Source organism: Miniopterus schreibersii (assembly GCF_964146895.1).
Source record: "Miniopterus schreibersii genome assembly, chromosome: 16".
Classification (NCBI taxonomy): Eukaryota; Metazoa; Chordata; class Mammalia; order Chiroptera; family Miniopteridae; genus Miniopterus; species Miniopterus schreibersii.
In genome coordinates, this window is record NC_138116.1 from 17,987,059 (window position 1) to 18,014,966 (window position 27,908).

Below are 27,908 nucleotides of genomic sequence, written 5' to 3' on the forward strand. Positions count from 1 at the left end.
TTCAGAGTCAACACCTTTATTAGAAAAAGATTAATACTAAAACTTCCCAATGACAGAGACAATCAAATCTGTAACAGAAAGTCAGAGATACTTTATTTTCACTTCTAAATCCAAAGGCTAGGTTAGGTATAGCAGAGTTGTAAAAATGGAATCCCACTGTCTTAGTCACACGAACACTAACGTTTAATCCCGTTTTCGAAGTCCGAGAGTGAAAACTTGCAATTAAACACTGAGCAAGCCACATGTTTAGGTAATATTTCTTAAAAAGTCTTAAAGAAAAAAATATGATACATGACCTAAGTTTTCAGTGGCATATATATGATATTAACACATGTTCTGAAATCTGGTAGGTCACATCAGTCCTGAATTAATTTTTAATTAAAAAAAACAAACAAACAAACAACTAACTGAGCTTTATACTTTTTCTATGCCACTATAGTTTTCTTTCACCTCATTTTAATGTCGGTCTTCACTTTACGCCGTTTTCAGTTTTCTTCCAAAAATCTTCGAACAGTAGTCCTATAATGCAAAATTTGGGGAAAAATGATAATTAGACAACATGTAAAAGGCAAACTTTTATGACTAAGTGTTGGCCCAGTCACTAACTGCTAATAACATATGTATACGAATGTTCTTGTATTCTTTTTGATTATCAAAGCATCAGTGTGGTCTTAAAGCCATGTGCCTGTGTATGCTTGCCTATGTGGGAATGGCGCACACAGGCATTACATTATATTGCTGTCCTAGAAAAGGAATGCCACAGACAAATCAACTAATTGGTACTTCCTTTCATTAGGAATATTCTATCCCATGCCACTAGCCCAAAGAATGAACAGTTTATAGGTTTTAAGAACTCTTATAAAACCTGACTGTTAATAGTTCTTTAAAAACCCAAATTCATTCTATATGTTTCATCAGTTCTTTGCACTTCAGACTGAAAATGTCTATCCTTACTACTCACTGCTGCTTTAAATGTATCAGCCAGTGATTATACCTACAGACCTATGGCTGACTGCGAAAGTCTCCTACACAGTAGGAAATATTAAACACATACCTCTTAAAGACTTGAGAATTGCATTGAATGTAACAAGGCGAATAATATGAAGTGTTTATTGTATTTAAAATTCTTTAAAGATATCTAATTCTGGGCACCACTGCATCCCTACATACAGTTGAAAAAAAATTCCATTCTGTTAACATTTGATTTATAAGTTTTCACGCAATACACAAAAACCCCTGTGCTTCTTGTAAAGAACAAAAAGATACACAACAGTTAAGCGTAAAGATCACAGGCAATAGCATTCAAACATGGATGTGGGTAGAGAAAGGAGTACCTGGCATGAGTACCTGCTTAGTTTGACTGAATCCTTGATTTTTAATTTGGCTTTTCATGGGCCGCTCACAACACCAACGCTGTGTGAGGTATGGTAGTCAGCTGCAATAATTCATAAACCCTACACTTCCATCAATCCAATGCTACTGGCTCTCGAGTTACAGAACAAACTGCATTAGAATGCAAGGCAATAAAGCAAAAAACTAGACACATCCTTGACAAAGAAATAACTAGCAGTTTAATTAAAACAAAGTAGTCCAACATGTGCCTCAGAAATATTTAAGTTTTTAAAGCAATGTCTCTGCCAATGTACCAACACAAGATGGACTTAATACCAAAAAGAAAAAAAAAAACAGTTCAACCTTTTTATTAAAAAAAAAAAAGAAATGACAGCAAAATCCCTAAAAAAAGGATAATTAACTTTTCAATGGCGACTATATTACAAATGTGGGCAATAATTTCCAAAGAGGCACACTAATGGGGGCACGAGTCTGCTACAAAATAGCTGAGACAAAACAATGTACCTCAAAATGTTTTGCAGGACTACACTGTCTTTTCCTTCAGAAGATGTATGTCTTCTTACTCGGCTTAGATCCATCTTCATCTGTGCATACTTACGCTGCACTGTCAAACAGTAACAAAAAGCCCTAATCAAAGTGAGAAACAATACACTTACCTCTGTCTGATCTGAGGTCTTATCAGATCAGTTTTAATTGGACTGAGTGTCACCTTCAGATTTAATGTCTTCACTGGTCCCATTGACCTCGTTCTTAGTATCACTTTCCTTTGAGTCAGTGTTTGTGTCTTCACTCTGTTTTTCTCGACTACTGGACTTCACACTACTTTTTTTATCATCAGATCCCCTCTTTTCTGCCATAAAAGAAGACATTGATCATGGATTTTAAAGTAAAATACGATACATACATGATACTTTGAAAAATGAAACAATCAAGAGATAAAAAGACAATCACTTCCCACAGACTGCAAGTACACAGTTTGGTCAATCTATCAAAGAGATAAAATCTGTAATTTATGGAGGTGCAGGGAATCATAAAAAAGCAAAGGGTAAAACAGTGGGCAAAATCTCAAACTAGTGAGAAGCTGAAGTACAGGCAACTCCAAATTACTGCAGAATCTAAAGTTTAAGTAAGTTTTATTTGGGGTAAAAAACATCAAAAAGCAATGGGAAAGATATGAAAGACAGTACACAGACGCTACGTTCACATGAAGTAAATTTATTAAGTTAAAAAGGTAAAAATAGTAACTGCAAAAGGTGAAAAAAAGTTGAATATTTAATAGGCATGTTTCTCCAACTATCTAGTATCTTTTTATATATTTGAATGCCCAAGAGGGACAAGCCCAATGAAAGGAAGTGGACCTTAAATCCCAATCCAAGTACTGAACTTTTATGCTTTGCTAAGTAATATATAGACCAACTCAGAGTTGTTTTTCCAAAAGGAGAAATTAAAGTCCAACTCAGCTGCAAATAAAGAACAAAAAAGTGCATCTCGATGTTTTTCTTCTTCTGTTTTCTTTGGAATGGCGAAGCCTCACACTAGAGGGAAAAGTGGTACACAGAGCAAGTATATTCTAGCCTTTTCAGTTCCAAGTATTACCTAACAAAAGACTTCTACAGAAAACGTTAAAGCAAGCTACAAACTTTCTGGAAAAGTTACTTTTTCTCCTTACAACCAAGTTAAGAATAGCTGGTCTAGCAGACTAGTTCATAACACAGATGTTTCAAGAGAAGCACAACCCTCTATAGAACCTGGACAAAGGTATTAAGACGCAACATTGACAACTGGGAGAGGAATGGTAATGAAAACAAAATATGGTATGAGGGGCACTCATTCAAAGAATGTAAGAATTGAAGATCTTTATGTGAAGGAGTATATTCAGTCCATAACACTTGCAAAATGCACAAAGCAATGTCCAAGTAGCTGACTGCAGGACTTGCTTCATATCTGTCTGTCCACTTATGAGAACTGTGCCAGTACAGTGTGCTCTAACTGACCTTGTGGGAAAGTCCTCCCTTTGTGCCTTATGGGCTTCTCCGGTGCACAGGTAGCTTCAATGAAGAAGAGTCGTCTTGTTGCCCCGTAGAGGACTAGTAGTCAGTCCAATAATCTTATCTTCTGCCCTATGTAAATATGGTAGATCTTAATAGTCCTAAGGACATCCACAAAGTGTGGTGGATTTTAGGGCTATGGATTAAAAAAGGAAACTCTCTTGACAAAGAGAGCACCTTAAGTTGGTTGGTGGTTAAAAAAAAAAAAAAGTTTGTGTAAGAAACCCCTTTTCATTTGTGGACTTAGATAAAGTGCTTCCATAACAGCACGTGGAGTAGTGAACTCCCTCTTACTCATTTGCATTATCAAATGTTTGCTACTGCTCATATCTGGCCTCAAAGTTCAGGCTTTCAGTCATTTATATACCTGGGAGTGCCTAAGTGGCTACATGGCACTTTCAAAAGCCAGTAAATCCTATCACTTCTAAAAGAGACCCCAAAGTTTAAGATAAATCTATCACAGCAAACCCAACTTTTCAAGATGGACCTGATGCAGAGTTTTCTCTGAACCAAGTCTCAGTATCTCACCAGGAAAATCCCTGTCTGTCCATATTCTAAACACAATGCATCTTATTTTTACTTAAAAGTTTATTATATTCCATAATGCCATTTCTACAATTAGGATTATAGCTAAGCAATTCAGGACATCTCTTTTGCTCTATCCAGAAATTACACAAACACATCTATTTTAATCAGGCCACTGGCATTTACTGCTCAACTTTGATCCCAGATAGCTATGAAAGCTAACTTTTGTCCCTGAGAACCAATCCAACTACTTTAAGTAGCATGAACGATGATATACCAAAGAGCATTAGTTCTCAAAGATAAGTGATTAATTTGATCTCTGACATCACTAGTTACCTCTTAAGAGTTGATCCCTCACCCTAAAAATACATTATACAGAAAATCTTATAAAAATGTTGGATGAACTTTCTTGAAACTAATGGAAAATCAGTTAATCCTTTGTAGCCTTCTGAATCACAGAAGTAATTTCCGAACTTAAATGGCAAACACTGAAGCTTGTGGAAGTTTAAAAAATTGCCCCTGTTCCCTACTTTTTAACATTTGCTCCATGTTGCAGAAAAAGCCAATACGTATAAATATATTTTAAAAGAAAGTGCACTTATTTAAGGAAAAATAAAAGCAAAAGACAAAAAAGTTTGTTTGTGCTGCTAGTTCTCTAACTCAATCTAGAAAAACTTGAGTATGCCTCCACCCCCCCAAAAAAAACCAGCAAAGGAGAGTTCCATAAAAGAAAATAATAAACAAGTATCACATGAAAGTCCAGTACAATAAACTCAAACAGCAGCACACATATTATGTTGGCGATCAAACATGGACACAGATAGGCAGAACAGGATGGAACAAGTAGAGCCAAGAAAATTAGAAATAGGCCCTTTCTCTCATCCCTAAAATTCATGCAAAGCAGAACAGTTAATATAAAATAAAAAATGTTCAAAGAATCTGAAGAAAATGCAGAAAGAAGAGCCTGATGATTAAAAGAATTATCTTTCAATAAAGGCTAAGTTAAAGGATGAGGACATCCTTGTGAAAACATGCCGAAGACAAAATGAAGACAGTTCATTAATAGTGCACAGTAAACCAAATACTAAGATGCCACAGAGAACCAAAGGAAAAAGTAGAGGGGAAACAGCATATTTCAATAGAAAACATGGTTAAGACACGTGTAAGATATTCAACTTCTGTGAACTTAGAAGTTAATTATTAAGTTAAATGAATGTTACATATGAGGACATATATGAGGACAATGTACATTTATTCTGCAAGACATATTATGGAACACTACAGCAAATTTTTTTTAAATGCTGCCAATAACAAAGTTAATATATTCTATAGCCCCCAAAACCTGAAAAGTAATGCAATACTTGGAAGAATCCAGATGATAAAACTTCAGGTTATCAATTGAATAATGTGGTTTTAATGTGTTCTTAGAAAACACCAGGTCAACAGTCATTCTCACACATCAGAGCAGGAGAGGGGAAACTAATGCCCATCTTCTGCTGAATGGTGTTACCACTAAGTGAAAAGGAGTACAGCTTGAAATGGACCTCTGTCTATGTCCAAAGAAGACTGAGGAGGCAAGAGTGAAAATCTCTTAATGAATCAAATTCTCACATAAACTAACCTTTCTCCTTGGATTTTCTATCTTGTTCTCTGTCCCGACTTTTGCTCCTGTGCTTATACGACTTTCGATCCCGGCTTTTTGATCTTCTTCGATCCCGACTACGAGATCTATGCTTTCTTTCTGATCTATCATGGCTTCTGCTTCTTCTGCGATCTCTACTTCTTAATAATTTAAAATACAAGAAAGGCAATTTTAGCTGATATTTACAGTAAGAAAAAACCTTGGAGAATTACATACCGTTAAATAACAAAATTAAACTAAACTTATCCTTAAAAGGCAAATGAATATAGTCTACTACTAAAACCCATTTACACTAGAAATCTTAAGAACTGAAAATCTAACTTCAATTTTTCAAAGTGCTAAGACAGTTATCATTATGCTCTTTATGACCCCTCATCTTCAATCACAACTCTAATTAAAACAGTAAAACTAATTTCATATTTGTGTTTTTAAAGAATTACATGATGTTTTAGTTCTTAATTATGCTTGATGTTGTTCAAAGCAAAAGTAGGTAATCTTACCTAAAAAAACTTATGACTTAAGTGTCTTCATAGGACCAATGAGAAGAGAAGCAATTCAAAGAACACCCAGTAAACTCATTTCCTAGTAAGATTGCATCAAACCTCCCCAGACTGATGGGAATTAGCAAAGAATTTGCCTTGAAGATGAACTAGTTCACTGATTCAACTTTCATAATCCATCCTAGTGCTTAATGATACTTAAGACCATCCCATGTACCAAGGAATAACACTAGTAATTACTACTGTTTACTGCACACTCACTGTGTACCAGGCATGATCTCACGCGCTCTACAAACCTGCTTCGCCTTCTTTCTCTACTTCTCGATCTCTTGTGGTCCCGAGACCTGCTGCATCTTCGGTCAGAAGTTCGGCTTGAGTGCCGACTCCGTGAGCGACTTCTCTTTCTTCTCTCCCTGTCGCGGGCCCTTTCTTTTTCTCTTTCTTCCTCTTCTCTTCGTCTTTTCCTTTCTCTTTCTTCCCTTTCTCTCTCCCGCTCTTTTTCTCTTTCTTCTCGTTCTTGCTTCTCCTTTTTTAAACGCTCATCACGATCAGGTTCTTCAGTTCTTTTCCTTAATTTTTCCTAAGGAGGTAAATTTTTATAGAGCTAAGACTTTAAAAGGCATTGTCAAACAATGGTTCTCTAATGTGAAGCATTTGTAGACCAACTTAGGAAATAGTATGCCCTAAAATAGAAATTCCAACACCATGGATGTACACAAGATATCATTACTTGACTAATTCCTCAGAAAAATTCTTTTCCCCAAATTCCTAGCACAAAAGAGTGAAGCAAATAAGGTACTTTGCTAATCTAACTGACTTAGCAAAATTTTATAGGGATTATCACTGCTTCAAATAACACACATCAGAAAATATCAACGTTTATATCTACGTAATCAATTTTTAGCCATAATATAGTATTAGCTATAGCTAAAATACATGTTTAAAAGAAACTTACTTTTAATTCTTCTACAGTAGTTTTAATTTTGGCATAGCCCATGTGCTGTTTTCCCATTAAATGGTCATCTACCCGGGACTGGGCATCTCCTACTATCAAAAAAGCTCCACACACTTCACAAACTTCCATTTGTTTTTCTTGGGCAGCAAAACTTTCAATTGTCTAAAATGATAAATCAGTTATAAGAATGTCTGAGAAAGAAAAAACAAACAAATCCAAAAAGAGTACTTAACATCTAGAATAGATTTTTAATTTCGTGAATTGCTATTTTCCATTTCCCCCCAGGCATAATCTCGAGCAGTTAATTGGTCAACTTTTACAAAGGGGATGGATGACAACAGTATCAACTCTTTATCTCATCCAGGAAGTGCTAAATCCTCATGCTCAACTGTAACCGTTGAATTACCTGCACTGCCTTGAGAAAGTTAAACTATATTTCAGAAAGCAACCTATTTTAGTCTAAGTTCATTTCTTGCTTAGGTTCAACAGGCTAAAGGTGTCACCTCCATATTAAAAATGCTTTTCAAAATCATTAAGGAACTAACTGAGTATAACCTAAGCATAACCTAGTCAATAGTTGGGAACCAATGACCAATTATATTCTACCATCAATATCCATAACATATATTCTCTAGAAGTTTTTTAAAAGTTGAAGCTATTTTAGGTGTACACCAATATTGAAGATTAATATGTACTAACTTATTTTAACAATAAAATAAAATAAAAATAGTTCCAGTTTGTCCACATCTTCACTAACACTCGGTATGGTCAGTCTTTTTAATTTTAGCTATTCTTATAGATGTACAACAGGCCCAAAATTACTCATGATGATATAAGGCACCAGTTGGCAAGCCAGCAGCTAGAGGTCTGTTTTTGTAAAACAAGTTTTACTGGATACAAAGCCACAACAATTTGTTTATGTACTGTCTAAAGCTGCTTTCATAATATAAAGGCAGAGCTATGTAGTGTGGCTTGCCAATCTAAAATACTTATATGTAGCCCTTTGTTTTAAAAGTTTGCTGACTCTTGATTCAGGACCTTAGAAAATTGTTTACAAAAAAAGGAAAAAAAAGAAAATTGTTTATAGAAGTTCTCAAATAGAAACAGGTCCTAGTAATTCATAGCAAACAGCCTGGGTAAATCGAAATGAGGTTGCTACTCACCGATGTTGTAGACCTAAGCAATTCTCTCTCTTCTTTTAACTGTTCAACTAATTTCATCATTCCCTGGGCTTCTTCTACTTTTCCTTCAGATCCCAATTCTTCAATCTAGGGGGGATTTAAAAGAACAACAAAAAGCATTCAAACTCCTTTCTAACCAAACTATCCAAATATTTTTCTTTTCCCCCCCATGCTTCATTAGCATGGTTGTTTGGGTCTTTTTGTTTGGTTTTGTTCACTGAAGCCTGTGTTTAATTTACCCTTTTGATTTTTTATAGCATTAAGGAAGTGTACTCGACATGCAACAAACTGCTTATTCTAAGGTGCACAATGCGGTTTTGACACCATGAAACTTCATCTAGGGTGGCGAACCTTTTTTCTGCCAAGGGCCATTTGAATATTTATAACATCATTTGAGGGCCATACAAAATTATCAACTTAAAAATTAGCTATGAAAAAAGCTCATAGATTTATTGAATTTCGAGTCCCGCCTGTGGTTGCCTTGGCAAGACCAAATGGTTTCGTAGGCTGTATACAGCCCACGGGACAGACCTTGCCCAGCGTTATTATTCTAGATAATGAAAACATCCATCACCCCAAAAAGTTCCCTCATGTTTCTGTAATACCTCCTCCCCAAGCAACCACTGACTTGCTTTCTTTCACTATAAATTATTTTGCATTTTCTAGAATTTTATATAAGTGGAACTATGCACTCTAGGGGGCAAGCGGCGGCCTGGCTTCTTTCACTCAGCCTAATTATCTTAAAATTCATCATACTGTTCCATGCAGTTAATTCCTTTGTATTACTGAGTAGTATTCCATTGCATGGATACATCACAATTTGTCTATCCATTCACCTGTTGAGTTGTTTTTTTAAGGGTTTTTGCCTATTATGAATAAAGTTGCTATATATACATTGGCATACAACTCTTTGTGTAAACATGTTTTCATTTCTCTTGGGTAAATATCTAGGAGTGAAACAGCTCATGGTACAGCTTTTAACTTTTTAAGAAACAGATAAACTCTTCTGCAAAGTGGTTGCACCATTTATATTCCACCAGCAGTGTGTGATAGTTCCAGTCTGCCCACATCTTTACTAATACTTGGTATAGTCAGTCTTTTTAATTTTAGCTGTTCTGATAGGTGTACAAGTATCTCGTTGTGGTTTTAATTTAATTTCCCTAAGGACATTGAGCACCTTTACATATATTTATTTGCCATCTGATATCTTCTTTGGTTAGGTGTTTATTCCAAGTATTTTCTGACACTAATGCATACAGTTCTTACCTGTTGCAGGAGTACATCAATTTTATCTGTTAGAACCTGAATTTTTTCTTCATTTTTGCCTGTTGGGCCAGCTGCCTATTGAAGACAATAAAATATATTACCAAACAGTAAAAACCAAAGATAAATATTCAAACTCTCATATACCATATATATTTGTATTTAATAAAATGTTGAATCACAAGAATAGTAACTGAGCTATCTTCAATTTCTGTTAGCCAATCAATTTGTTAGTCAATTACATATTGTCAGTTACTGATAATTATGAGAAAAATCTTATGATTAGCAAAATCGGTACTACATTTACTAATAAAGACTGAAAAAAACGCCTTTAAAGTTTTATGTCATTCTAAAAGAACACAAAGTAATGAATGAACTTGAACACAAGTTTCAATACTAGAAAGGTCTCCAGAGAACAAGGACACTTTACAAAGACTATAAATTAATTTCATACTCACCCCAGAGGACTGCTGGTTTTGAGATAATGCCAAACGAGCATGGCCTCGTCTAATTCTACGTTCTACCTCTGCAAGTAAGCTCTGTAAGTATCGCAGAAAATCTCTCTCATAGCCCACTTTCATGAAACGAGAACTCTTTTCATACCTGATAAAAATGAAAATAAACAAGCATTAAATTTTTTCTAAATCTTTATTCATTACAACTCACATATTCTATCTTAACTAGTCTCACAGACAGTTGCATTTAGGCTAAAGGGTAAACTAGATATTTAACAAGTGAATTTCTAGCTGTCCCTCCTCCTGGTAAAGGGAAGGTAGTATTTAGCATTATGTTTGGTTAAAAGCATAAATTTTACAATCAGGCAAACCTAGGTGCTTCAACACCAGCTCTACTACATTGGATCTGTGAACCTGGACAAGTCTCATTTATAAAACTGGGGCTGTCAAAAAGCAACCGTGATGTATCATTATTGAAGCTATACCACCCCCAGCTAATGAATATGATGGACCTCTATCAGGCATTCATTTTACATCAATTCCAATTATTTCTTCAATCCTTGTCCCCATTAAACCACATAATAACTAGGAGAAAAGGGGAGTGAGGGGGAAAAAAAAGTAACTTACTGTTTTCGTAGATTTTCATCATGAATTTTTTCACAAGGACCTGAAGGGGAAAAAATGAGAAATATGAACATACATAAAGTAATGGTGACTTTAACAACTTTTTCTCTTGCCAAAACAAAAGTTCTTTCTTCAAAAAAAGGAAAAAAGATTCATTTTATCATTTGAGTAGTCTGTAGATACCTAAATTGAGCTTAATGAATCATGAAGCAACATGCCCAAATAAACACATGAAATTTGTTTTCCTTAGTCTTCGAGATCAGTATTAATGGAGAGCAACTGTATGTTAAGAGGGAGTGGGAAGAAAGAGAAAATTGTTCTTTGATGCTGCCCAAGGAAAAAAACTCTAATGAGGGCAGACCACTGGTCAGAAACACCACTGACATCTTATTAAATTTGAATATCTGCACATGCAGTCAAACCATGTAAGACTAGCACTTTAGTCTCATCCCTTTCCATCTCTAAAAGGCTACTAATTTTAACCCTTTTAGCTGTTTCTTCTGGATATTTATAAATTCTCCATATTTATAACTTCTATACTTATTTTATGTTGGGCATCAAAATTTTAGGTTAAATATTCAGTGTTATATTTTGACTATGCAAGTACTATTAACTGCTGAGCCAAACAAAAGGTGCATTATGATGACACTTTGAATACACTTCATCCCTGGATTTTTTCATTTTAGTTTTCTATTTACTTCCAAATTCTTCTCACAAACACTTTAACTCTAGAAACTATCTCAATATTAACTTTCCTCAAGATTCAAAACACATCAGAAAATCAGCTTCATTTTCTTCCATGAGCTTTCTGATCTCTTCAATCTAGGCTGCTTATTTTCTAAGCTCACTAATAGTTGTCATCCTGAGAAATTCCTTTTCTGGTCTGTATTGGATGCAGTTTACTGGATCTCTTGTTTTTCTCCTTCTTGGTTTATGCCCATGTGTCGGTGGAGTTTCCAGAGAAAAGGTTCATGTGAGATAAATTTGCTGAGACCTTGCATGTCTGAAAAAAATTTCTTTTACCCTCATACTTTCATGTTTGGCTATAAAGCCAACCTAGGTAAAAATACTTTTCAGTCAGAATCCTCAGGGTGTTTCTCCAATGTCTTCAAGCTTCCAGTGTTGTTACTGACAAATCTGAGGCCATTCTCATTCACAATTCTGTGTGCCCGACCCCCACCCTTGGGGTTCTGAAATTTCACAATGGTGTGTCTTGGTATGGATCTTTTTCACTCACTGTGCTGAGTACTTGAAGACCACGTTCAATCTAGAGACTAACATCCTTCAGTACTGCAAAAACTTTAAATTTTTTCCTTTCTGTTTTCTCTATCTAGACTTTTATTCAGCTATTAAGAGAGCTGGGCTGATATTTTAATCTTTTCTGTCCAATTACCCAATATTCCAGCAAATTTCCTTGATTTTATTCTCAAACTTTTCCACTGATTTCATTCCAGATTTCTCCAGTTCTAATTTCAAGAGCTCTTTTTGGTTTATCAAAAGTTCCATTTTTATATAGCACCCTATTCTTTCTGATATCTTCTCTTATTTCTGATACTAAATTTAGTTAAAACTTTAAAATTTTTTTCTTCTGCTTTCCCCATTATCTCTAACTCCACTCAATTCTTTTTTATTGTTGGTTTTCGTTAATCTCTTGTGTTGAAAGTTTTCTTCAAATGTCTGACTGGTGTCCTTGGCTGGCAAAACACTTCCAAAATCTAACTGGAAGTTGGTATGCACAGGCAGGGTTTGTCAACTAATAGGAGCTTTACCCATTGAAAAATCAGGCAGCAAGACTTTCTTTTAGGAGACTCCCCAAGGGTCAGTACCTGTAGATCACTTCTCTGGAACTGTTCACTTTCTCTAAAGAATCCTCTTCTCTTCTGCCTGGGGAAAAACATCTGGCTGTATTCTTCTAGGAACAGGGCAGAGGAGGGAATGGGAAAACCCCACTATTAAGAATATAGACTCATTTAATCTCTTACAGTCTCATTTTTATTCTTTACTGCCCTGTGCTATGTCTGGAATCCCAATATCTAGACTCATTCACCCTTAATGTGCTCCTAATGCTCAAGGGCAAGCATTACGCTTAGTGAATTAACTTCTCTTTTATGGTTCTAAAATAATACTAGTTATGTACCATCCTTGGGAGAATAGTCACTCAATTATTTTTTTACATTTTGTGGTTCAGCTGAACTAGTCTCTTTCACCTGATTTCTCTAGAAGGTAACCCTCTAGTCTCCTGGGGTACAGGGTGAGAGAGGCATAATCACCATATGCACAGGTTTTAAGAGTCAGACCACCTAGACTAGTGGTTCTCAACAGAGAGGAATCATGCCCCCAAGGGACACTTGGCAGTGCCTGGAGACAGTTTTGGTTATCACAATTGGGGGCTGTGCTACTGGCATCTAGAGGATAGGCGGCCAGGGATGCTGCTAAACATTCTACAAAACATAGAACACACCCCGAAAACAAGAAAATTACCCAGTTCAAAATGTCAAATGTCAAGATTGAGAAACCCATAACTAGACTAATCTGTCACTTTTGGTCTCATTACTCAACTCTGCTTTCTATGGTACCTGGTACCTCCAAATCCTGAGCCTGTCCAGGGCTTTGCTGATCACTTGCTTCTGTTTAATAGCCCATTCTGCAGGCTAAATTTCAGGTTTCTCTGCTCTGTTGAGTTTGTTGCTACTCTTCCATCCACTTGTCATCTTCCAAAAATTTGTTGACACCTCTAATGTTATCTCCTCTTCCATTTACACCTTTTTTGTTTTTAAATTTCCATTTCAGTGGAGGGGATTAGGGAGGGAATGTAAATAGACATGTATTGTATAATTAACTAAACTGACATTTATTAATACATTCAAAAATCTAAGCCAGGAAAAAATTTACTTTATCAACAAGCCTTTAAGAGAAAACTTTTCAGAATGATAAAGTACCAGTTTTTAAAGTCATAAATTTGAATAAGAATTACATAGAAAATTCACTTACCAAGATCTGAACGAGTGTTTGTGAACAATTCCGCAGGACAAAAACCACAGAGATAATATTTACAAACCTAGTGAAGAAAAACAAAAGTGCTTAACTTTTTTACATTGTTGTTTTAAAACTATATTGGAAAAAGTGCCAAATAACTATTTTCTCATTTCTGGATTTTCATTTTTCAACCAAGTAAGTGTAAGAACTATTTTGTTTGTTAGACCATATTAGTTAGGTGAACGAGTGACTTCTGGACTCCTGCATCTCAGTAAGAAATGTGTAAAACTGACAAAGAGTTACCAGCTTTTAAAATCACTAACCACCCCCTCAATAGCAACAAAAAAATATGGGAAGATATCCAGAAAAAAAGGAATATTAATTTTTTTATAAAAACAAACACCAAAACAACCTACACTATTCTTATTGTTCTAACATTGTTAAAGACCAGAACCAATTTACGGATTAGGATTTGGGAAGCATTGGCTAAATTATACATAACACTCATTTAAAGCAATCTGGTTCAGTATTTTCACTTAAGAGATACTGTAACCTGCCCCAATATGTATCAGTATTTTCATATATACCAGCACTTTACTGAGTGACTCTTGATGGGCTCCTATGGTATGGGGAATTAACATGAAACTGACTTTTAATTCTCTCCCTCTGGTACTTCTATAATTCCTTCAGCTATATTCTAAGATTATCCTATATTTAATTCTATAACACTGCAAATCAAAACCTGGTAAGCAAAATTCCAAAGTACCTTCCTTCCTTCATATAATACTTCACTGTTATTGGATGAACTATCAATGTACAACTACGACACGTGAAAGAAAATGTTAAATTTAAGATAGAATGAGAGTTATTTCTAGATGCTTAGAAATAGATGTTAAATATGACATAGATTGATTTCTGCCTCACAGATCAAATTGTTTACACTTATTTGAAGCAATATGGTTCCATAAGCTTTGTCCAGAAAAACTAAGGTCATAAAGAACAATTAGCCTTGGCTAGGTAGCTCAGTTGGTTAGAATGTTGTCTGATACACCAAGGTTGAAGATTTGATCCCCAGTCAGGACACATACAAGAAACCAACCAATGAATGCATAAATAAGTGGAACGATAAATCGGTGTTCTCTCTCCACCACCCCTTTCCCTCCTCCCTTCCTCTCTCTAAAATCAATAAATATTTTTTTAATTTTAAAAAACAATTAAAGATTAAAAAAATCATGTCTAAGTATCGAAAGATTTCATTTTATAGCAATATTATATTACATATAGCCATAAGACATAATATCTTTGTACCATTTTCTTTTCTTTAGACATTCTTCTAATACTTGATTTTTAAGATTACTCTTTGAAACTTAAACACCATTCTTACGAACTATTAAAGAGGCTCTAGCCCTGGCCAGGTGGTTCAGTTGGCTAAAGCGTCATCTGGTGCACAAAAGGTTGTGGGTTCAATTCCCAGTCAGGGAGTACGTGGGAGGCAACCAATCGATGCTCCTCTCTCACACTGATGTTTCTCTCCCTTCCTCTCTAAAATCAATGGAAGAATATCTTCGGGTGAGGATATGCTCAAATGGTTAATGGTTTTTCAGATTATTTCCAAACCTCCAATGCTCATATAATATGCTATATACTTTTCTAATTACTAAAAATTATTTGTTGCCCAGCCGGTGTTGCTCAGTCGTTGAGCATGGATCTGCGAACCAGGTCAGGATTTGATTCCTGGTCAGGGAGCATGCCCTGGTTGCAGGCTGGATCCTCAGTAGGGGGCATGTAGGAGGCAAATCAATGACTCTCATCATTGATGCTTCTCTCTCCCTTCCTCTCTCTGAAATCAATAAAAATATTTTTTTAAAAGTGATTTGTTAAACTTTGCACCCACACTTTATATCTGGTGTAGAGAGAACAGAGGCAAAGAATATGCCACATATCTTTCAGACTATTAACCTGGTTCCACGGGCCCAAAAATTATTTAACAAATTTCCCACAACTAAAAGTTATATGTAATAGTTTAGTGATAGTTACCACCAGTACTTACTGTTATTTATAGCTACAAATTGTGTGGTCATATAATAATTTAAAAACTAAATTTAGTGTGAAGCTCTCATAGGTATGAGACTTCACCATCGCTGTGCATTTTACTTTGACGTACACATTTATTTTAATTTCTACTTCCCATATTTACGAAGTATATTTTGAGATTTGGGAGTGGATTCTATCTAAAGACTGATTTTGCTGTTTTCAAAAGACTTCTATTGTCATTATACAAAATCAATCAATAGAAGACTACTGTTCTTTCTTACATTTAAACTGGGCCAATCTCTATGATCCTCAAAAAACCTCTATGATCCTTCCTATACTTACATTTTAATATTTAAATTCAAGGAGGTATAGGAAGACAAAAGTTAGTAAGATATTCTTAGTGTACTGATTGGAAATGGTATAATTTGATAATCAAAACTGGTAGTGCCTTAAAGTAAATGCTAAAATACAAGGACTGTTTTGTTAAGGTGTCAGTCTATACCTACTTGAATTTAAACATTAAAACAAAAGGAATAAATATCTCTATGGTTCCTCCCAACTCTAAAATACAACCAAATACAAGTATTTCTAAGAAGGAATCACATAGGTTTTTTTTTTTTGGTACTGAAATAGCAATAAAATACTTATGGAATCTTAGTTTTAATAAATAACATTTATCACAAAATCAAACTGACCCAGACTGGGATTTGGGCTTTACCACGTATCGTGTGATTTAGCTTTTCTGTAAAACTGATCATTACTACTAAAACTAATGATTAAATACCTCTGATTTTCCAGAGCTATTTAAAGTTTTATTGTGAAACCTAAGCCTTATTTACATAAGGCTTTCCAAAAAAATAGTAGATTCTATGTACTAAGTCAGTTTTTCAGAAAAATACATGAAGACTTTTTTTTAAAATCCTCACCTGAGGAATAGGTTTTCATTGATTTTTAAAGAGGGGAAGGGGAGGAGAGGGAGAAACATTGATCAGTTGCCTCCTGCATGAGCCCTGACCTGGGAATAAAATCTGCAACCTAGGTATGTGCCCTGATTGGAAATGGAACCTGCAGCCTTTTGGTGTACAGGACAATGCTCCAACTATCTAAGCCACTGGCCAGGGCCATGAACAAGCACTCTTAAATCTATTAAGTACTGCATGGCATTTAATTTAAAATTAAAAGAATTAGGTATAATCTACATACCCACCAGGAAACAAATAGTTAAATAAATTAAGGTAAACTTATATACCAATCAAAAGATCCCACAGTATAAATGAAATTTGTTAAATATATTAATATATCTATGACAACTTTCACTTACAGATATGTCTGTAAATTATTAGAAAAGATTAGAAAACATACCAATTTTTAACTTTTTTGGGGATTTGGCTATGGGGAAAGGGAGGCATGGAGAGACTTTCACGATTTACTTCTATATTAAACTTTAATCTTTCATAGCAAGCATGCATGTTTACTTTCGAAAAAATTTTAATGGTTCTAAACTCAGAAGGAAAACAAAATAGTAAAATAAATTCCAACTATATTAATGGAATCAATTTGTAATGAGAATGTTATTTAATATAAAGAAGACTGACACATTTTTGGGGTTTAAGTATAAATATTTAACTGGGAAAATGCTGGCTAAGATTTACACCTTAGGGAGTGCCCTTCTAGCTGCTAGATGTTATGCTGTCCAATTCATAGATTTATGAATCCCTTAATAAAGCTAATTAGATCCTCAAATTTTAAAAAAAGACTAATACCTTAACAAAAACAGTCCTGTATTTTAGCATTTACTTCAAGGCACTATCAGATTTGATTATCAATTTAGACCATTCCCAATCACAAAAGTACGCTAAGAATATCTTACTGACTTTTGTCTTCCTATGTCTACTTGAATCCAACAGTAAGCAATATATGTCTTATGTCTCCCTTGAGCTAACCAAATATTTTCAATGCTGTCTGCATTATTTTGTTAAACTGCTTTCCCCAAACCAGTTGAATGCCTGGCTGTTTCTCACCCCAATGGTTAGGTCAGCTGTGTAATATTTACAAATAGTAAAGCCTTCATATCATTAAATCATGTATGAATGTCTTTACAAACACCTACAAATATAGGTCCCTAGCTAAAATCCTGTAGATACCTTAAAGAACTTCTTTTAGTATTCTACATTACTAATAACCTTGATAAGTAATTGGTTCCACCAGATACCAAAGTCCATTTTATAAACAGTCATAATAAAGATAACTTACTCAATTTCTGTTTTTGATAATCTACTCCCATTTTAAATTTATCATGTTGGCAACAATCAACCTAGTATTTTGATGACAGGGACTTAATTGTCATATACATTTTTTTATTTGAAATCCAGGATACCTGAAAATTTTACTGATGGGGGAAAAAAAAGAATACCTGTCACTCCATAATCTTTAGTCACTTCCACTATTAATAGTTTAACTCAGCGATTTTCAACCTTTGTGCCTCAAGAATTCCAAAACAATAGCTGTCTGGTGTGAAAGATCAACAATTGTATCTATTTTTTGTCAGATCAGCAAAAAAATATTTTTTGGTGTGCCACAGAATTTTAGTAATTACTTTGTGTGTGTCCTGAGAGAAAAAAGGTTGAAAATTGCTGGCTTAACTGGCTACAATTGGCTACAAACAAATGTTTCTTTTTAGCTAAGAGTTGAATTCATTGTGCGTATTTTTTTAAAAAGATAAAATATAAAAGGGAAAAATTTTAATACGTAACAAAAATATTCAGTCCCTAATAACATAGTTTCAGGCTTCAACTATATCGTGATCACTCTTTCTACTGTCATTTATTTCCACGCCTTTTATCACATATATACCTTTGTAGTCATGGGTCAGTCTTTTTATTGCCTACACAAACTTTTGGTAAAATTTTAATCAATTTTCCATAGCAGCTAGATAGTAAAAATCTCTCTCCTGCTTAGAAGCCTTCAATTGTTTCCAAATGTAATTTAGTCCAAACTTTTAATAAGACTTAAAAAACCATTCAAAACCATGTTCCTGACTATCTATCCACATGCCCCCTCCCTCAAGGAAAACAAACAAAGACCCCAGCTAAAACACCATTTAGGATTCCTCAAGCCTATGATTTTCTTCAGCCCCTAGTAACATCTCTCTTCTCTCCCACTCTCTCAGGCTAATTCCTACTAATCCTTTAGGTCCCAGTATTTAAGGGTCACTTTAATAGGCCTTTCCCAAATACCCCAGTCTGAGTTAGGTGCACCTCTCATGTGTACTTTTCCCCACTGTGGCACTTATCACACTGTTTTACGAAATCGCATTTACTCCTTAGTATCTGCCATCAGACTGGTGGTTTTCTCATGCCAAGTGCTGTATCTATACTATGCTATACTACTATAGCCTAAGAGCAATACATTTTTGTTGAATAAAGGAATACAGGAATTTCCCCCCACTCACAAGTAACAAATGATGAGAAAATTAAACATATTGCATAAAATAAGGAAGCACTACATTACTAACTTAAGCTATTTTCTCCCCTTATGAAGAAATCAAGTCTAATGATACAGTACACACACACTTTCCCTAAAGCAATCAATCAAATACCTTAATATTTTCAGTGAGTAAGAGTATTGTGATGGTCCTTTTTTATTTAAGTGTTTGTATTTTAGAAATACATAGAGATATCTTAAAGGCTGACGTGATAGAATTCTCCAAAATAATGGAAGTGGCAGAGAATACAGAAGAAATAATATTGGCCTTGTGTTAATGTCATATTGGGTATGAGTACATGGGAAGTTCATACTATTCACCCTACTTCTTGTATATGTTGTGGGGAGAAAAGCAAACAGCAGTTAAGTACACATATTAACACACAGACTCCTGGCAATTCTGAGAAGCCCAACACTTACCATGTATAGGCTAAGGCTGGAAAAGCCTGCATTTCCAACAGAACATCACTTTGGTGACTCTGAATTAAAATTATCTAGTAAAATACTTAAAAAGTTCACAAATAAAAATGTGGACAGAAGCCTTAACTGGTTTTTTCTTTTCTAAATAACTTCCAGTGTCAATGACAATATATGCTAACATTCTGAAGATTTGAGAGAAAAGAACGTTTCGTTCAATTCCCCTTTTAAATCATTAACCCTCCACTGAACAGAGGGCATACGTGAATTTGATAAATGATAAAAGAAATCTCATTTTAGGTATTATCAGAATCAGAGTTAAGCCAACAATTACATAATTTCACGTTTGGGTTGAGAGCTACAATGTAAAAATCTCAATTTGAACTACAAAATTCCTATTATCTATTTTGATAATAACAAGGCTTCTAATGCCTTGTCTGGTAAACACTGAAAGCTTCTCATGTTGACACTAACTGAAATATGCTCTCATTAGGCAGTTAAAATCATATGTTTTCCTCATTACTGTGGTTGGTTAGGATTAACAAAGCAGAGCACACAAACTGCTTAATGCAAAATACTAATAATCTCAAGGAATAAATTAATAACAAAGGAGGCAAGATGTGCCAATGAATCCTTGGAACAGTATTAAAGCTGAAAACTACTTTCAGATCCAGAGCAATCTGCAAAGGAGTTGGAAAGACCCGTTAAGTACTAACCCCAGTAAGGCACTTTCCGAGATTCAACTTTGATAGTGGTAATATATACATCACATTACAAATAAATGAAAGGTCGATAATTTGTGTCACAGATGCATCCTTCACTTAAAAACGAGCTTTCCCAAGTGCTACCCACAATTAAGAACCCAAGACCAACAGGTGAGTCAGGAAGCAGTAGAATGCCTAAGAGGCCATTATATGCAGATTTCTGGGGCCTTCCGGGAGACTCAGAATTAGAATGGGGGCAGGGGTGAGATGCAGAAAACCACATTTAAAACAAATTCTACAGGTCCAATATGGATATCTAGGAACTACATTTAACACTAAGGTAAAGCCCTAACCAGGTAGCTCAGCTGGTTAGAGCATCACCCTGAAACGCCCAAGTTTTGGGTTCGATCCCCAGTCAAGGCACATACAAGCAGCAACCAATGAATGCCTATATAAACAGAACAAAATGATGCCTGTCTCTCCCCTCCCTTCCTCTCTCTAAAATCAATACATTTTTAAAAAAATGTTAAAAAACCCACTAAGGTAAAGCTTCCATTTCAATAAACAAAAGAAACCCCACCCAGCTGAAATTGCTTTTCCCAACTAGTGCAAGTCCTGCAAAGGAAAATTTTCAATTACAACAGGAATGCAAAAGTATTTTGAAATATCAGGTTACAGTGATGGTGAAACACTGACAGTATATGTAGGGGTTGTCCATTACTCCAAGATTTTAGCACTAACAGCCAAGGCGTAAAATAGGCAAATGACCCGGAAGTGATGTCACAAACTTCCCCAGCTTTATTATACCCTACGGTAATTCCAACTTATTTAGAAGAGGCCACGTGCTTTGTTCCTGGTCAATGCCAAACTTTCCCCTGCAGTCCTGAATCTGAAATACTAGTAACTGACTCTTTCAAATCCCTGAATCTGGAATGAAGTGCAACCTGTCATTAAAGGCATAAAATATTTTGGTGACAAGCACCAAAAGTTTAAATCAGTGAGAAGCACTAAAATTGAAAGGAAAGCAGATTTATTACAGCTGAGATGACATAAAACCTGAAATTGCCATTCTGAGAGCCTCATTGCTAATGCTATAAAACCGGTAACATATAATGCAATGTGGCAATAAATATCACCACCGAAACAAAGTTTCTCCGCAACACTGTTCAAAACACTAAGAGGTAGAGGCATAGGCTGCTCCAGTCCATAAGGAGGCAATCAAAAGCAATTTTCTCTTTGATTCAAAATTGATAAATGTCCTATTTGCACATCAACTAACTCATAATGTTCTTTTTTGGGCAAAGCTTAGATGGAAAGAATACTGAGTTAAGTGGTAAAAGAAAAAGTTACTTCACTGTGACAAATAAATGCCTACATAAAAAGAGGGTCAAGACAAACAACAAAAGTACTGTCTCCCATTTAGACAAGTAGGGGGAAACCCCAGAAATATAAAAAACCTACAAACTTTTGAATAGCTTCACTTCCCTTGAGGCCAATGCCAAATATGTGAATCTGACCCCACACAATGAATTCTGCCATAACACTTCATACTACTTCGGAATCAGGTAACATCCCAATGCTTTAAACTAACACTTATTTCTTGAGGTATCTGAAAGGACTCAGGTAGCACTAACTTGTTTTCATGCATTGCAAAAGAGATTTTACTCTGACCAAAGCCTGTGTTTAAAGAGTAAGCAACTAACTTTACAAAAAGTATATTTAACTATTCCTTCATATTTTGATTAGTAACTGCCTTTAAATTATCATGTTGTTTGATTGAAACTGCAAGCCAAGTAAAATTAAAAGCCCCCATCTACTCTTCAGGTAAGACCTAAAACAAACGTATGTTCCACGTTCAAAACACCTGAAATATACATCATGGTATTTTCAGAGAACCAATTGCATAGAATTGTGGAAAGTGAACAGGATCACAAAGATTTGGTTTCGCCACTTAACTTGCCAACAGATCTTGGGTGAGCCTCTCAAGCCTCATCTGTGAAACTGGGGTTATAATATTTACCCGTACACATAGGGTTAAGAGCATCAAATGAGTTTAATGTTTAAGAAAAAGCCTTGACAACCAAGGGCTTAAGTGAACGTACCGCTATCAAACAGTATTTGTAAATCATGACGGGTAAACCCTACCAAGTTATGACCTCTTTTCAAGATTCATTTCCCCATATAAGCGTCCATTCAGAAATTGGACCATTACTGAAATAATATGTTGTCACGACTTTTACCGCTAATCCTGGCCAGAAACCTCGGTCTAAATACGATGCTCAACCCAAATAACGGGAAAATTTGTCCTTTCCTCTATTTCATTATGAGGTGAAAACTCTGGAGCCTCTGATATAATTAAATAACTCCTTCCTTTCCAGCGTTTCCCTGCTTCAGGTTCTTTTCACTTCTGCCAATGGCCCTCTACGCTTCCTCGATACTAAAACAAAAACAAATCATCCCCTATCCCAGGATCCGGGCGGACTCCTCCCTCCCGGGCCACGCTCTCGGGTCCCTGCGGCCACCGGGTCAAACACTGGACAGCGTCGCGGTCCCGGCCCCCGCCCCGAATCATACCGCGGAACCGGCGGGCCCAAGCCCGCGCCGCTCCCCTCCCCCCGACGGCGCCCGGGCACAGGCCCAAGGCCCGCGGGACTTACGCTCTCGTGGTCCCACCGCACGTTGCTGCGCTTCTCATCCGGGGCGAGGTTTCGGTCCCGGCCCATTAACTCATCCAACAACTGCGCGGCCGAAATCATGGTGCTTCCCTCGGGCGGCTGCTCCCGCCAGCCCTAGCACCCGCTGAAGAAAACGCCGGCGACACCGTCGCCAACCTCTCCGGCCGGCTCACAGGCCGAAAAAGCCTCCTCCAAAAAGGAGCCGATAAGACAAAATGGCCGCCGCGCGGGCGCTTTCCCAGCGTGCCGTGCGCGCGCGTGCGCCCACGGGGACACGCCCAAGTCTGGGAGGCGAGGTCCGGCCCTCTTCCGCCGGCCCGGGGGCGGGGCCTGCCGAGGCCCGGCCGCGACTCCGCCCCTGCCCGGCGGCACCGCCCCTTTCCCTCCTTGCGGAATTGGAGGCTGAGCCTCGCGCTAACTCAGCCCACCCACTTCCACGAACGCTGCTCTTCCCGAGCTCTTCCACCGTGAGAAACAGGAGCCTGCTTCTTGAAGCTTCCACACCGCTCCTAAGTGGGGGAAAGAGCAGTGTATCCCTTTGTCCCACGCGGCGCTGTCGGTGCCATTTTCCAGGGGCGGAAACTCCTTGTTCAGACTCCATTTTTCCAGTCGCCGCGCTCGCGCCCCTTCCTCCGACCTGGCTTGGTCCTCCCACCCCAGTGCCCCTGATTCACTGGGTGGGAAATCAAGGCAGAGATAAGGCGGTTTCTACAACGTTATACGGAGGCTGGTGATTCGGTCCTGCACGTGATAGCGCCCAGTCTGGAATTTTTTAAAAAATTGTTGATTCCTGTATTCAAAAATTACCCGAGTACTTGCTATGTGCCAGGTAAGCTCTTGAAGCCAAGCTCTGAACCTTTCAGACACAGCCCTCTCTCCCACAGACCCTGAGGATTGGTGAGGGAGACGGTGACTAAAGACTACTGCGAGCCCGTGTGGCTCAGTGGGGGAGCGGCCTCCTGGAGGTCATGGTCCGATTCTGCTCAGGGTACACGCTGGGCTGCGGGCTCGATGCCAGGCCAGGCGGGCAGGGGGCAGCTAACTGATGCTTCTCTCTCATCATGGACGTTTCTATCTCTCCCTCTCCGAAATCAATAAAAACATTTTAAAAAGAGAGATAATATCAACTATGTCAATATAAGTGGTGGTAAATTAAGTGTACAGGTGCTAAAGTCAGACCTGGGTTAATAATCCCAGGTCTGCCATTCTGTCTTCCTTCCCCTATCTGCAAAATGGAGATTCTGATAATAATAGTCCCCTACACACACGAAGTTATTGTGAATGTTAAGTGAATTGATACAATGTAAGGCGTGAAAAACAGGCCCAACACGTTTTGAGTCCATTTAATCACTAACTATTATGATCAGGGAAAAACAAGGGTTCTGTCAAAGAGTAAATGAGAAGTCTCTCTGTGGAAATGACTTAAGATCTAAAAGATGGTAAGGTTCCAGCCAGACAAAGTGATTAGAAAAGAATTCAAGGCCTCATCCCCAGTACTTCAAAATGTGACTGTATTTAGAGATAGCACCTTTAGAAAGATGGCTAAGTTAAAAATGAAGTGTTGGCCCGCCAGGCGTGGCTCAGCGGTTGAGCGTTGACCTAGGATCCAGGAGATCACGGTTCGATTCCCGGTCAAGGCACATGCCCGGGATGCGGGCTCACAGCCGATCAATACGACTCTCCCATCATTAATGTTTCAACTCTCTCTCCCTCTCCCTTCCTCTCTCAAACCAATAAAGATATATTTTAAAAAAGACCACATGAGGATGCAAGAAGGCTACTACATATGTGCAAGCCAAGGAGAGAGTCCTGAGGAGAAACCAAACCCGTTGACACTGATACTGGACTTTGAGCCTACAGCACTATGTGAGGGTTCCTTTAGCCCAGATACATTTTGTATTCATCCTTGTATTCCCAGATTCCCAAACAGTATATAACATTTAGGAGGGAGTTCTGGTTCACTTCTAACCCCACTGATAGTCTGGCTGCCATCCCCACCACTCCATTGCAACTTCCCTTTCCAAGGTCACCAGCAATCTCCTTGTGGATAAATCCATTCTATACTCTTTAGTCCTTTCTTTCTTGCCTTTTCTGCAGCATTTGACCCTGTGGATCACTCTCTTTTCTCCAAACCCTCCCATTCTTTTGCTTTTCCTCCTACTCTTCCAGCTGCTCCTCTTGGGTCTCATTTGAGAATTTCTATTCTTCTGTCAATTATTAAAATGTTGGCTATTCTTTAGGGTTTTATCTTTAGTTGTCTTCTCTCAGCACTCAATACAGTGTCTTGGGACCATCTCTTCCTTTCCCATAATTTCAGCTAGTACCTTTTGCTGATGACAACCAAATCCAAATCACTAGCCCAGAACACCGTCCTAAATGCCACACCCATATACACAACTATTTACTGGGCATTGCCACTTAAGTGAAAATCAGAAAAGAAAGCACAGGCTCTAGAGTCTAACTGCTTGAATTCAAAGCCTTGCTCCCTTACTAAGCTGCATGGCTTTGGGCAAGTTACTTACCATTCTGTGCCTCAGATAATAATAGTAACAATAATGATAATTATAGGGTTGTTGTGGGTACTAAGTGAGATAATTCATAGATAACTCACATATAGCACTTAGCATAGTGCCTAGCAATAGTAGTAATAAAATGTCTTCAGAAAGTTCAACAGATTCGAAAGTGAATTCACCATGGTACCTGAGACCTTCTCTTCATTCTTTGTCCCAAATCTCAGTAACTGGCAGCACTATCTACCTAGCCAGAAACCTGGGTGCTATCCTGTTTCCTGACCACCTCGGCCCTCCCATTCTATCAGGGGCTCTTCCTTGACTTAACCTTGTTGGGCCATACCTATGATCCATTAAGTGTTTCCTACGTCCAGGCTTTACACATATTCTTTCATTCAATCCATAGAACAGTCCTACAAAATAGGTGCTATTATTATCAGCTTTATTTTGCAGATACAAAATTTGAAGCACAGGAAGATTAAGTAACCAATCCAAGATTATATGAGAGGCAAAACTGGGATACAAATGGAGGCAATCTGGTTTCAATCCCCATGCTCACAACCACTATGCCATATGCTATACTGTTTCTATTGTAATATTTATCACATTCTGTTGTTTCCCGCCTCTCCCCTGCTAGACTGTGTTCTTTGAAGTCAGCAACTCTTATTTGTTTGCAACAGCATCTAAGTGACTAGAACAGTGCAAAAGGTGCCTGCTTAATACATCCAGTGAGTTGGTTAATTCCCTAAAGATAAAAAGTATAAATAAATGGAAGCAATTGAATATCTATTGGCTTGCATTCAGTTACGGCCAGGATTAGAGATTTTGTTTGTGGAGAAAGTTTTTGCTTTTGTTTTTGTTTTTATATGTGAGGATAACAAGCAAAAGACTGGAGTTAGAGGTAAGTAAAGGATGAGTTTAAGGAGATATTAATATTCACTGATTCAACAGCTATTAAAGGACACATGCTATAATCCTTTTAAGAAAGGGAAATTTGACAAGTAAATTCTTATAACAAGAACTCACAGTCTTTCCAGTGCAGTCACTACCGAATTTTTAAAACTGCTTTTTTTAAGAAAAGAGGCTTATTACCTACCGCCACGTCACTCAACAGTGTGAAAGGACCCAGTTTCAGTGTCAAGCAAGGCAGGCAGTTGAGATGAAGCATCAAGCTGGATCTGAGAAAATTTAAATTGGACAAATAAAAATGTAAGCTTGGAGTTCCTATTTGCCCTGGGGGTCAATTTAAGTGTGCAGTTTATATTCAGCACCACCTGGTGTACACTGTGTACTGTGTGGATTATTCCGTCATAATAAACAAACAGCCACGTTGGTTTTCTTAAACAGTAGCAAGAAAAATGCTTGCTGTGCAGGCCCTGGGCAGCCCCAAGAGAGGGAAATGAAAGCTCCATGCCTAAATGTGTCCCTTCCTATTTCATCTCCTCTCTTTGTTCAGGCTTTCCTCCTTTTCACTGCAGGGTTATTTCCTTAATCCTCCTGACCCCATCTGCAAGTTTCCATCCTGTGCCATATTGGAAAATCTCTCAGGGGCACCTGAGCTCAGCAAAACAATATTTCCTCTTCACCCACTGGGTAATAAAGCAGTGCCAACCAGGCTCTGAGGCTCATTAGCTAGACCAGGCAAAAAGTCAGGCAAAACGCTGTTTAAATCCACACCATAGCTCTCCCTGGAGCTCCTAGCATCAGGACCAGGAGAGCTCCAAATAGCCTCTTCGGTGTTCTTTTCTTTCTTTTTACCTTACATGGCCTTCATGAGGAGTAATTAATTATGGCTTATAAGCAGTAGTTAATTACAGTTTATAGACTCTAGGCACAATATAAATATTTTCCCTGAAAGCCAAGTTAGAAGAAATTCCTGTTAGAAGAAATGCGATGTAAAACTACTGCAATTGAAATAAGTATTCGAACTAAATGGTCCCAAGCCCTGTCAGAAAAAGAAAGAACACTGTAATCTATCTCTGCAATAATGGGCATATAATAATAGGATCGTTTTCAGCCCCTTTCCCCACCCCGCTGGGTAAGGGTTGGCTCACATAAGGAAAAAGCCAAACGAACTGGAGGGGAAAAACCCCGCCAATTACTGGTGTTGCCTGGTAAACAGCCTGCGCCAGAGGATACGGCTTTTCTGGCTCTCAAGTACGCTTTTTTTTCTTTCCATGCGTCTGTCCTCCTGCCTTGAAGCCGTGGGTTGGGGAGGTCTAAAAATAGTCCATGAATCACGGCAGATACTGTTGTGCAGCAGTTACATAAACAGCCGGCCCGGGCGCCCGCACCCGGGTAGGAACGGAAAATATCTGGGTCAGGGTTGTCACTCTGAATAGGGTCCCCCGGAGCCCGCCTGCGGGAGGCGCGGCCGGGGAGGAGGCCTGGGCCTGCGGGCCGGGAGCAGCAGGGGAGCGGCGGGCGGGCGGCCGGCGGGGGAGAGCGGAAACCCCGGGCCGGGCGCGGGCGGCGGCGCGAGCAGGGCGGGCGGGCCCCGCGCTCTCTCCCATGGCCGGGAGCGGGCCGCGGCGGCGGCGGCGCTGACAGGCCCGGGGCGGGG

At 37.8% G+C, this 27,908-nt stretch overlaps 1 protein-coding gene across 8 annotated transcripts; it reads right to left on the reverse strand.

Moving 5' to 3' along the window:
* LUC7L3 (LUC7 like 3 pre-mRNA splicing factor) lies at positions 1 to 23,085 on the reverse strand. 8 transcript variants are annotated; one of them, XM_081115929.1, is made up of 13 exons: positions 22,818 to 23,085; positions 13,538 to 13,604; positions 10,550 to 10,589; positions 9,926 to 10,070; positions 9,471 to 9,545; positions 8,187 to 8,291; positions 7,024 to 7,185; positions 6,365 to 6,648; positions 5,548 to 5,708; positions 2,063 to 2,203; positions 1,858 to 1,957; positions 1,348 to 1,413; positions 1 to 519 (listed from the first exon to the last, which is right to left on the reverse strand). In XM_081115929.1, the coding sequence occupies exons 1-12, from the start codon at positions 22,914 to 22,916 to the stop codon at positions 1,389 to 1,391; spliced, it is 1,404 nt and encodes a 467-aa protein (XP_080972055.1). In that variant the 5' UTR covers positions 22,917 to 23,085; the 3' UTR covers positions 1 to 519; positions 1,348 to 1,388. The 8 variants fall into 8 exon arrangements, 6 of the variants coding, with proteins under 6 accessions (XP_080972055.1, XP_080972054.1, XP_080972056.1 ...); XR_013997373.1 differs by lacking the exons at positions 1,348 to 1,413; positions 1,858 to 1,957 and adding an exon at positions 3,348 to 3,473 and having other exon boundaries at positions 2,010 to 2,203; XM_081115928.1 differs by lacking the exon at positions 1,348 to 1,413.
* Between the last annotated feature and the right edge of the window lie 4,823 nt (positions 23,086 to 27,908).